Source organism: Lygodium microphyllum, chromosome 10, assembly GCF_053477565.2.
Source record: "Lygodium microphyllum isolate KBCC chromosome 10, Lygodium_microphyllum_v1.1.10, whole genome shotgun sequence".
Classification (NCBI taxonomy): Eukaryota; Viridiplantae; Streptophyta; class Polypodiopsida; order Schizaeales; family Lygodiaceae; genus Lygodium; species Lygodium microphyllum.
Window position 1 is genome coordinate 41,366,699 of NC_141144.1, and position 11,820 is coordinate 41,378,518.

The 11,820-nt window shown below is 46.3% G+C and overlaps 2 protein-coding genes across 3 annotated transcripts; both read left to right on the top strand.

Moving 5' to 3' along the window:
• The first annotated feature begins 481 nt into the window (after positions 1-481).
• LOC148029926 (peroxidase 66-like) lies at positions 482-2,481 on the top strand. Its single transcript, XM_087686209.1, has 4 exons — positions 482-928; positions 1,143-1,331; positions 1,551-1,713; positions 1,936-2,481. The coding sequence occupies exons 1-4, from the start codon at positions 569-571 to the stop codon at positions 2,358-2,360; spliced, it is 1,137 nt and encodes a 378-aa protein (XP_087542335.1). The 5' UTR covers positions 482-568; the 3' UTR covers positions 2,361-2,481.
• A 495-nt stretch (positions 2,482-2,976) lies between these two features.
• LOC148029927 (uncharacterized) lies at positions 2,977-8,747 on the top strand. 2 transcript variants are annotated; one of them, XM_087686210.1, is made up of 3 exons: positions 2,977-3,494; positions 3,580-4,181; positions 4,271-8,747. In XM_087686210.1, exons 2-3 carry the CDS (start codon positions 4,098-4,100, stop codon positions 4,862-4,864), a joined length of 678 nt encoding a protein of 225 aa, XP_087542336.1. In that variant the 5' UTR covers positions 2,977-3,494; positions 3,580-4,097; the 3' UTR covers positions 4,865-8,747. Both variants share the same exon structure in this region; 1 of them encodes a protein (XP_087542336.1).
• Positions 8,748-11,820: the final 3,073 nt, after the last annotated feature.

The following is an 11,820-nucleotide window of genomic DNA, read 5'->3' on the forward strand; positions in this document are numbered from 1 at the left end:
CACTGTGCACTATCTAATGTGATTTTCCCATCCTTGTGTGGATTTCAAACCATAGTGCTTTTTGTTTTTCCAAAGTATGATTCCAAAAGAGGAGGTCGAAGCTTCGAAGGTGTTGGGGATCGAGGCTTAGAATTAGTTAAACGTGGGTGTGCGTTGAATTTGCAATGATCGAGGATGTTGTAGGTTGGCATGAAATGTATTTTTGCAGGACGTCTCCCCAACCACATTTAGTATCGTAAGAAGGCCTCAACAAGATCATTTCTATTGAGGATTAAGGCTAGCTAGGGCACTCAATATTGCAGGCTGGCCGTCGTTGTCTCATGTGTATTGTTAACTAATTGGCAGCACACGAGTTACGATCGGAAACCAGAGAGCCAACGTCAATCATACATAAAGTGGACATGAAGGCAAGATCCGAGCGGGGCGCCACGACTCATATAAAGAGAGACCCAGATCGCAATATTATAGACGTGAAGTGGATATTAGACTTGTACATGTAACATACCGCACATCCATAATTAGACGGCCTAGTGCTCATAATATCTTCTATGACTTATCAGTGTTATCAATGGCTAACCATCACCTTCTGTCAATGAATAGCACTGCTAAGCATAATATGCCATGTGCATCCGTTGTGCTTCTCATTGCCGCTGCCTCCTTTCTATTCGGCATGATCCACCTTACCGGTAGCAGAACAGCTGCAGCTGCTGATCATCAACCCAGTCCTGTTCATGCAGCCACGTCGTCTCCTTCCACAGGATCGAGTATAAGTAGAACTGATCCGCCATTGCTGAGAGCAGATTACTACAAGCACAGCTGCCCCCATGTCGAGAAATATGTCCGCCACGCAGTCAAGAAAGCAACCCAGCACGACCCCAAGGCCCCTGCCGGGCTTCTGCGAATGCATTTCCACGATTGCTTCGTCGAGGTAATGATTGTATACTGCTACTCGATTTGAGTTGTATCGCTACCTCGATCGAGGTACGTAACATCGTAAAATTATCTGGACTGTACAGTTGAACTTAACCCTGAAATTTGATAAATTGACGCGAGGTATAAACCTTCAGTTGCAAGGCGCTTATCATTTCTTGCGCAGCATGCGCAGCAATTATCGTCTGATCGTCTTTAATAAATCGCTCCAGGGTTGTGATGGGTCCATACTAATCGATTCTACGGCCAACAACACTGCTGAAAAGGATGCCCCTCCAAACGTCTCTTTGCACGCCTTTTACGTCATCGACAATGCTAAGGCGGAGATTGAATCAGCGTGCCCGAATGTGGTGTCTTGCGCCGACATCCTTGCCATTGCTGCAAGGGATGCCGTGGTGCTGGTACTGTCTCAACAACTGATCCTTTTCTTAAATGTTGGTTGGCTATAGCGTGTAGTACGTCTCTTCTGCTGAAGATTAATGCAATGATCATAGCTTTCAACACCGCTAATTCTGACAGCCAGACTCTATCTAACGCTTGTGCCACCCCGAATTACTCGCATGCTATATTGGCAGCTCGTATATTCTGCTTCCTAAAATATCGTTCATACATGTTTGTAGTCTGGAGGGCCACATTGGTCTGTTCTTAAAGGACGCAAGGATGGAAAGGTTTCAAATGCATCAGCAACAAGAAGTCTGCCGGCTCCAACGTTCAATGTGTCCCAACTCATACAGAGCTTCTCCCTTAGAAACCTTTCAAAAGTGGACATGGTGACCCTCTCAGGTAAGTAGATCGGTATTGGTTGTTTTGCTGAACAGCACTGCTCTAGACGATTAAGAATCATGTTTACTCTTTCGTCATCCTCTTCCTAACTTTTGGCCTCACCATTGCACATGTTTTACCTAATCTATATGACTAGCGCTTTTTCCTTTGTCGAGGCTGACAGTAATGGAGTAGGACATTAATCATTTCACCATAACTCTAATTCCGTCTGCACAACTGCAGGAGGACATACTTTGGGCTTCTCCCATTGCTCTTCATTCAACACAAGGCTCTTCCACTTCAACAGCGTCGATGAGGTTGACCCCACCATCGACGACACATTTGCCCTCAAGCTTCGCAGGAGCTGCCCCGAGCATAGCAAAGACCATGCAACGGGGGCATTCCTCGACTCAACTGCCACCAAGTTTGACAATCGCTACTATGTGGACGTTTCACAAGGAAGAGGAGTATTCTCCTCCGACCAATCCCTCTTCTCACAAGAAGTAGACCCGGAGATCAAGGCTTTGGTGTTGGAGTATGCCCGCAATGAGACTGCCTTCTTCCACAACTTTGTTACCTCCATGGTGAGCATGGGCAATGTTGGCATCAAAACAGATGTTGATGGGGAAATCCGCCACAATTGCCATTTTGTGAATCCAGTGCCCTAAACTATCAAGCACCACCAATCTGTGACTACGTTGTTCGGATACAAAAAAATCTCTCATGAAGAGTTGTTTTGCCTTGCCTTGGAAGTCACTCTCGCATCCATAGTCTATCCAAACAATCCAATCTCTTTAATTTGATGTTCTTTCAAAGGCACCCTTTTCGTTAGGGTCACTATTTTAGTGAGATAGAAAGAACCTTATTGGGACTAGTGTAGTATCCGCATATGTGACATTTGCATGAGCCTTCCTATGGTAGACACGTTAAAAGTGGACCACCAATAAGTATTTGATGCACTCTTATATGCCTTACTTCTTTTCTTCTGACCTTTTTCCACGACGCATCTCACAACTACAGGCATCCTTCATGACCCTCAAGCTTACCCAACCACCTTTTTCACTGAACCTGTGATTCCTAGTTTGGTGATGAATATCTGAACTCTCGTGCGTGTAAAGAACTAAGTGTGCACAATGAAAGGTACTCTCTCAAGTGCGCGTGCATCTAAGATTTATTGCATATAGTTGCAGTGGGTATCATGCGGTGCTAGTACTCAATGATGGTGTAAAATGTGCATCAACCCGGCCCTTGGCATGGAAGTAATTGATAAAATCAAGAGACAACCCCAGAGTGTAGTGCATTTGACAAGTCTAACATGAAGTGCTTGTGAGTCCAAAATTGTCGTGTAATGCAAAAGTGGCATGTGCAGAATAGATCCACAGATGGAGTTCAACGAATATCAGCAGATTTGCGCGCATGGAGCCACATTGACTCTACCTTCCCAGGCTTTGCGTGAGAGCCAAGGAATCTTCGGCTCCATCTCGCCATGGATGGTGTGAACCCATTCAGTCTGCGCTCGACTTCTTACAGTGTGTGGCCTATAGTGCTTCTCAACTACAACATTCCTCCATGGCTTTCTACGAAGAAAGGACATCTCATCCTTAGCTTGCTCGTCCCAGGCCGCTACAAAGTAAAAAATATGGACGTGTATCTTCGTCCATTAGTTGATGAGCTTAAGATTTTGTGGGAGGAGGGGGTCACGGTGCAAGATATGAGCAGGCGCAATGGTCGGCGGTCAGCCAACATTCGAGCCATTCTCATGTGGACGATGCATGACTTTCCAGGATTGGGAGAGTGCTCAGGTGAGCAGACCTTTGTTCTCGCTCGTAATATCTATATTTTATTTCATTCAATCAAGTATTCACTAGGTCATGGATCACCTTGCAGGTCTCGTTACCTCAGGTTATCATGCATGCCCATTGTGTGGGCCACAGTTAGACTCCCAAAGGTCACGAACCATGAAGAAGATGGTATATCGAAACTCCGCTTTCTTGCCGGAGGATCATGAACTCAGGGAAGGTTTTCTTAGACGACCTCCAGCACGTATGAACGCTGCAAGCTGGTACGAGCTGAAAATGGTAAACCCGGAATCATATCCAAATGGAATGCGACGGTTCTCAGTTTTCTACGTGTTGCCATATTGGACCCACTTACAGGTCAACCACTTGTTGGATCCCATGCATATTTTAAAAAATGTGGGCAGCTTGCTATGGGACCACATCACAGGAAAGAGAGACACTATAGGGTCACGAATGGATTTAAAGGAGGTAGGTAAGATGGAGGCGCTTTGGCCGTAGTCAACTGTTGAACGGGGAGTGCAGCTTCCTCGCGCTCCCTGGGTTTTGTCTACCAAAGAAGAGCGCATTGTGAAGCAAGTAATCAAGTCTATCCGCACTCCGACGGGTATGATGCGTTCTCTCAGGTCCGCATTTTCTAAAGATGACCAAATGTCTGGGCTAAAATCCCATGATTGGCATAAGATATGTCAGGTTTGTGAATAGAATGGATTTTAATTAGCGTGGCCATTTTAAAATTTGAAAAGTGACCATTATTCTTAATGCTTTCTCATTTGTGGCAGTTTGTCCTACCGATCGCGATTGCGGGATGCCTAACTCCAGAACTTCGCGGGGCCATTTACAAGTTGTCCACTTTGGTGCAATGGATCTCACAGAAAGAGATTAAGACATCCTCTATTGAATCCGCAAGGCGGGGAGCAGTTGAGACGGTCTGTCTGTTTGAGAAATACCTGCCCACTAGCATGCTCACAATACAAGTTCACCTTCTTGTGCATCTTGTGGACGAAGTGGAGATTGTTGGACCTGTCCATACGCGATGGATGTTCTTCTTGGAGCACTTCATGAAAACCCTGAAAGGCTTTGTGCGACAACGAGCTCGTTCGGAAGGTAGCATGGCGGAAGGTTGGTTGGTGTCAGAGGCGTTAGTGCATATCTCACAATGGCTACCAACGGTGGAACCAGACAATGAAATGCTATGGACGCTGAAGGACGATGATAGGCTGACTGGAGATGTGGTGGTTGGAAATGGGGTAGAAAAAAGAATGGATGCCTCAATGGAAGAGAAGGTGAATCACTTTTGTATGTTGCACCATGCCTCCATGGAGACATGGCTCGCCAAGTACCAGATTGCAAGGCAAGATCGAGAGGAAGCGTGAGCTGAATTCCGACGTAGTACGCGTCACCGACCGATTCGATATCCCGAAGGCATGGAGGAGATGCCGCGGTTTATTGTTGGGGGTAAAGGCGCCTCTGCCGTGTCGCCCCGTGTATTACTACACTGACAGTACCCGCCACTGCACACTGCAGGTGGCGAGCACCTGTCACGTCACTTTATTCTTTATTCTTTTAGTGACAGTTTGAATAAAGGAAGGCCCGGTCACACATTGTGACTGTTGGAGTTCCCATTTCTTGTCTCTCTCATTCTTGCTCTTGCTCTCCCGCCATAGCTCGCGTGCAAGCTTTGATCCTTCTCACCTTTCAATTGGTATTAGAGCATGGCATTCTCTTGCTCGAGCTTGACTCGATGCTTCCCGACCTTCGCATCGACTCGCTTCACGCATTGGGTCTCCATCCCGGCAACCATATCCGATCTCCCCGAGCTCCCGTCACTCCCCGGCTTCCCGAGCACCTTCCCAGCCTATTGAGGCACCTTCAAGGCATTGATACTGAGGTATTTGATCATTCTTTTAGGGTTTTATTTCAGTCTACAGGTTGCAAATAGCAAGGGCAGCCATGGCTTCAAACCCTTGAAGCTTATTCTCCTCATATTGTGCCTTACACCTATCAAGGCTCAAAGAGGCTTGTCATAGGCCTTTGATAGGCCCTTCTTGAGCCCCCCATTACCCCCTTTTCAGCCCATGTGGAGCAGCAACAAGTTCAGCACCAACAGGGCAGATTGCATCATTTTTTTCCAGGCTGTGAGTACTCATCTACTTCAGCTCCACACTTGGCCATTGCTTCTTGCTCTCTACCTTGATCAAGAGGGCTATAGACTTCATGTTTGATGTCATTCAAGCTTTGGGCATTGATCTTGATCATTCGGGGCTGATCTCTTCAGATTTGGGACTGTCATAAACTGTCATAACAGGCTGAAAATAGGGCAGCACCATTGTCATTAGCATTTGTTGCTTATACTCCATTCTGATTGTGCTATTTGATGCCCGTATGCGCTCTACATGATGCCTAGTGCCTTGGGAATGTATGCACATGATTATGCCATGATTTTGTCCTGAAATATTGGCTGATTTGGGACTGTTATTTACTGTTATACAGTGTTGGAAACAGGGCAGCTACACTTGGCATTGGCATTTAATGCTTATACTCTACTCCGGTTACCTTATTTGATGCCCGTATGCGGTCTACTTCCTACCCGGATGTATTGGGGATGTATGCATTTGGTTTGACCATGATTTTGGCTTGAATTCAGGGCTAAAATCTTTTTTTTAGAACAGTAAGTACATGCTGGAATAAGAGTGGGCTGAAGTACTTTACAGGCTTTGGCACTTACCTACCGATACCGGATGTATGCTTTGAGCTTTGGCATGATGTCTCTGACATTTGGGGACGACTTGGAGCATATGTATGAGATTATTGGATGCTTTTGAGCTTCACATTAGCTCCATCTTCACTGGCATTTGGAACGATTTGGCATGCTCATGGACCGCCTATGCCTCATGTCTCTGCTTGACAGTTAGGCTTTTGCATTACATGCTTTGGTTCTGACATATGCTATTTGGTTCGTGTAATCCATACCGACATTTGGAGCTTGGATTTGGATGTATTTGAGCATTCCCGGCTTACTTGATCACTAATCTTGGTTGCTATTTGGATGTCATTGAGTTGACCGAGAGCTTATTTGGGCTTATGTATAGCTTCATGGTTAATACGACCGGTGCTTCATGTATGTCATGCTCTCTTGGATGCGCTTGATGCATTGACAGGGTCACTTATCACTGGTGCTTTCTCTTGGGTTGTTTGAGCTTCTGAGCTCACTTTGTACGCCTTTTGTGCCAGTGGGAGCATTTTACATGCTTGCTTGACCTTTGACAGTTGCATGCTATTGGAGCACTTACATGTATTTGGAGCAGTTTATGTCTTGAGCAGCTACATACGCATTGAGACTTTGGGATCATACTCCGATCTTTATGGATATGCATTGATGTACTCTTGGTTCACAGGATGCTTATGAGCTGAGTCTCATATTTGGATCTTTCTCTTTGAGCAGACACCTATTTGTGTCGGGTTTTGGCAGTTATAGGAACACTTTGCCTAGAGTGTCTAGGGGTGTGCCTTTCACTGGCAGATGTTATTTTGACATGCTTCGGTGTTGAGCTCATGTTCTTTTCACTGTCATTGGCCTTGCTTATGTCCGTTTCATGCCGGCTTTGGACCTAGCATTGTTTGCTTGACATTGGATCCTATTTTGGGACAGTTTGCTCTCTAGACTGCATACCTGCAATTTATTACAGTAAGCAGTTATTGATGGACTGAGGTGTACTTTTCATGCTGAAATATTCTGCTTTGGTGTACCGCACCTAGTACTAAGTGGGCAGAAACTTTTGGCACACTCTGCTCGCCCTTTGGACCCCGTTTTGGTCATTTTTGCGCAATTTTTTCAGTAAAACAGCAAGTAGTTTTGGACTATTTGGGCATTTCCAGCCTGCATAATGGCGTCATCTTCGCATGATAGTGCCATCTTTAACATTACAAAGTTGGATAGTACCAACTACTCTTACTGGAAGAGTCAAATTTGGCAGGTCTTGGTGCAGAAATCTCAGATTAAGCCACTTCGGTTGAGTGGGGAGCAGCCTAAAACTATGGACAATGATGACTGGCTTGAACTTGATGAGCTATGTAAGTCCACGATTGTATTGTCTCTCACTGAACAGGTACATTATAATGTATTTGAGAAAGCACAGAGTGCATGGGATCTATGGAATAAGATCAATAATCTTTATGATAAGAAAAGTCCGGCGAGTCAGATGTACTGGTTGAAGCAGCTTATGGATCTGCGCATGAAGGATAATGTGACTATGTCTGCTCACTTGAGCCAGTTCCATGCTATACTGAAGAACCTGACTTCGCAGGACATCACCTTTGAAGAGGAAGTAACTCCTCTTTTCTTGCTTGGGACTCTGAATGAGTCATGGGATGTTTTCCGTACTACTCTTTGTGCCTCTAGTGCTACTCTAAAATTGGCAGAATTTTGAGAGTGCTCTTCTTCAGGAAGAGGTGAATCGCAAAAACTTGGATGCCTCTCGTGGTAGTCATGCTTTGACAGTTAGAGGCAGGAATGACAGGTATGACCGTGGTAATGGCGGAGGCCATGACTCGCAGAAGGGTCAGTCTAAATCTCGTGGCAAGTCACGTAGTAAGTGGCGTGGGCGCAATGCAAATATCACTTGTCATCATTTGGGAAAAAGGGCCATATTAGACCACAGTGTCATGAGTTGCGCAATGTGAAGCGCAAGGATAAGGGGAAAGATAAAGTGCAGGAGAAGTCCTCTGATCGCAGCATAGTACCTGCGAAGTCCAGCGTCAAGATTGAGGAAATTAATGTCATGCAGACTGAGGAGTCCAAAGGTGGCGATGAGTTTATACTTGCAGCTAGTTCTTCTGATGCTTCACACTTGACTGAGACATCTAGTATGTATGCACATTGCTGGTTATTGGATTCAAGAGCATCCTTCCATGTGATGCCTTACCGTGAGTGGTTCCACTCTTACCGCACTATATCTGGTTCAGTCAAACTTGGAGACGACAGGTCTCTTGACATTGTGGGCATGGGTGATATTCAGTTGCAGTTTTCCACTAGCAGTTCCTTTTTGCTCAGGGATGTACGTCATGTACCTGCGCTTACGCGCAGTCTTATGTCTGCACGACAGTTGGATGATGCAGGGTTTCATGTGTGTTTTGGGGATTCTGCCTGGAAAATTACCAAAGGCAGACTTGTGCTTGCTAGAGGCGCCAAGGCTGGCAGCCTCTATCCTCTTGTTGTATCTGGGTCTTCTGTAGACCATGTTTTGGCAGTGGGCTCTTTCCCACATGTATCACTTTGGCATGCCCATTTGGGGCATATGTCTTTGAAGAAAATGAAAATGTTATCTGGTTTGCAGTATCTTCCGCCTTTGGACTATGCACGTTTTGACTCGTGTGATCATTGTCTTTATGGTAAGCAGAATAGGTCTACGCATAAGAAATCGGGTAGGCCACGCATGAGTGAGCCCTTGGCATTAGTACATTCCGATATTTGTGGGCCTATGCCTTGCATGTCTATGGGTGGCGGGAAGTACTTTGTTACCTTCATTGATGATTTTTCTAGGAAAGTGTGGGCTTATCCCATAAAGCAAAAGTACAATGTCTTGGCAGTCTTTCAGCGTTGGCTTGCTCTTGTTGAGAACTAGACTGGGTATAGGCTGAAATGCCTTAGGACTGACAATGGGGGAGAATATGTCTCACGTGCTTTTGAGTAGTTTAGTGATGACAGGGGTATTAAGCGTCAGTTGACCGCCCCTTACACCCCACCCAATAATGGTTTGGCTGAGCGCATGAACATGACTATTCAGGAGCGTGTGCACTCTATGCTTAGCCATGCAGGCCTACCCTAGAGTTTTTGGGCTGAGGTAGTTAGTACGGTAGTGCATGTCATAAACCGATCGCCTTCCAGTGGATTGGATTTCCAGGTTGCAGAGGAAGTTTGGGCTGGTAAACCACCCTCTTATGCGCATCTCCGTGTCTTTGGATGTGAGGCATTCTACCATGTGCCCAAGGACAAGAGGAGTAAATTGGATCCAAAGAGCATTAAATGTATATTCCTTGGCTATGGTGAGTCAGGAGAGATGGGCTATCGCCTATGGGATCTGCAAGCGCGGAAAATAGTACGCAGCCATGATGTCGTCTTCCATGAAGATAAGATGCATAGGCAGCCTGAGAAGGTGGTTGAGATCCGCAGAGTGATGTTTCACGAGGAGCCTAGAGCTCCAGCACAGCCAGTAGTACAGCCTGCAGCAGTTCCTCCACAGGGCCAAGATGTTGGACAGGCAGTTAGACAGGCAGCAGAGCCTGCGGGGAGACAGTCTGCTAGAGACAGACGTCCACCTGACAGATTTCAGCCCTCTATGCATTATGTTTTGGTTACAGATGTAGGAGAGCCTTTCACTTATGATGAGGCTATGCGCAGGGGTGACAGTCACTCCTGGGAGAGGGCTATGCAGTCTGAGATAGACTCCCTGCATAAGAATGAGACTTGGGATCTGGTTGCCTTGCCTAAGGGCAAGAAGGCTTTGCCATGCAGGTGGGTGTACAAGCTGAAAAGTACCCCTGGACACCCCAAGTTGGAATACAAGGCTAGATTAGTAGCAAAGGGTTTTAAGCAGGAACATGGTGTGGACTTTGATGAGGTCTTCTCTCCTGTGGTTAAGATGACCACTCTGCGCTTAGTCTTGGCTTTGGTTGCACAGCTTGACTTAGATCTATATCAGATGGATGTCAAGACGGCTTTTCTACATGGGGACTTGCATGAAGAGATCTATATGGATCAGCCTAAGGGCTTTGCAGAACCTGGTAGGGAGCACCTAGTGTGCAAGTTGAAGAAGAGCTTGTATGGCTTGAAGCAGGCACCTAGGGAATGGTATCATAAGTTTGATGCCTTTATGCAGTCAGAGGGCTATAGCAGGAGTGCTATGGATCCGTGTCTTTACACGAAGAAAGCCCGTGATGGCAGTTTGCTTATCTTGGTACTCTATGTTGATGATATGCTGATAGCAGGGAAAGCTCATGATGAGCTAGATGCTGTTAAATCTCAACTGAAGAAGAGCTTTGAGATGAAGGATTTGGGACAGGCCTCACATATACTTGGGATGTGCATTAAGCGTGATAGGCATCAGGGGCTTTTGTATCTCTCACAGCGGGAGTACATTCATAAAGTCCTTGAGCGCTTCCGCATGCAGGACGTAAAGCCTATTGGCTGTCCATTAGCTTCTTATGTGAAGGTATCACAGGCCGATTGTCTGCAGACAGATGAGCAGAGGGCCAAGATGGCCAAGATCCCTTATGCTTCAGCCGTGGGCAGTTTGATGTATGCCATGATAGCCACTCGTCTGGATATTGCGCATGCAGTTGGTGTTGTGGCACGCTATATGGCTACACCTGGCAGCATCAGACATTGGGATGCCGTGAAGGGTATCATGAGGTACCTGAGGGGCACAGCAGATATGTGTATTTGCTATGGCAACCAGGATACAGGGGTCGTGGGATACACTGACTCCGATTATGCAGGACATGCAGATAGTAGGAAGTCCACTTCTGGCTATGTATTCACCTATACTGGAGGGGCTGTCTCTTGGATGTCCAAGGTTCAGAAGTGTACGGTTTTGTCTACCACTGAGGCCGAGTATGTTGTAGCCACTGAGGCTTGCAAGGAGGCCATATGGTTAGGCCGTCTAGTTGCTGACCTTGGGATTGATGCTACACCTACACTGCATTCGGATTCTATGAGTGCCATTTAGTTGGCTAAGAATCCGATCTTCCATGCGAAGACGAAACACATTGAGGTGAGGTATCACTTCATACGTGGTGTCGTGGAGAACAGGTCTGTTGACCTTGTCAAGATCTCCACTGACGAGAATCCTGCAGATCTGCTCATGAAGAGCCTCACTACTAAGAACTTTGCCTTCCTTAGGAGGTTGATGGGCATTGGATGAGATGTCGCCTTTCCTCATCCCTTATACCTATGTACATTTGTACTGTCTTTTCTTTTTTTCTTTTCCCTCTCACTAGGGCAGATTCGCCTTTAAGTGGGAGGTTGTTGGGGGTAAAGGTGCCTCTGCCGTATCGCCGCGTGTATTACTACACTGACAATACCCGCCACTGCACACTGCAGGTGGCGAGCGCCCGTCACGTCACTTTATTCTTTATTCTTTTAGTGACAGTTTGAATAAAGGAAGGCCCGGTCACACATTGTGACTGTTGGAGTTCCCATTTCTTGTCTCTCTCTTTCTTGCTCTTGCTCTCCCACCATAGCTCGCGTGCAAGCTTCGATCCTTCTCACTTTTCATTCATGTCAACACGATGGTTGCATGAAGCCTTGACTGCAGCATCCAGCGAAGGGACA

Bases quoted from the DNA above. Each gene is read 5' to 3' on its own strand.
- LOC148029926 (XM_087686209.1), top strand. From the start codon at position 569: ATGGCTAACCATCACCTTCTGTCAATGAATAGCACTGCTAAGCATAAT. The intron at 929-1,142 runs GTAATGATTGTA...AAATCGCTCCAG, and splicing joins TCCACGATTGCTTCGTCGAG to GGTTGTGATGGGTCCATACT. The intron at 1,332-1,550 runs GTACTGTCTCAA...ACATGTTTGTAG, and splicing joins CAAGGGATGCCGTGGTGCTG to TCTGGAGGGCCACATTGGTC.
- LOC148029927 (XM_087686210.1), top strand. From the start codon at position 4,098: ATGATGCGTTCTCTCAGGTCCGCATTTTCTAAAGATGACCAAATGTCT. The intron at 4,182-4,270 runs GTTTGTGAATAG...CATTTGTGGCAG, and splicing joins ATTGGCATAAGATATGTCAG to TTTGTCCTACCGATCGCGAT.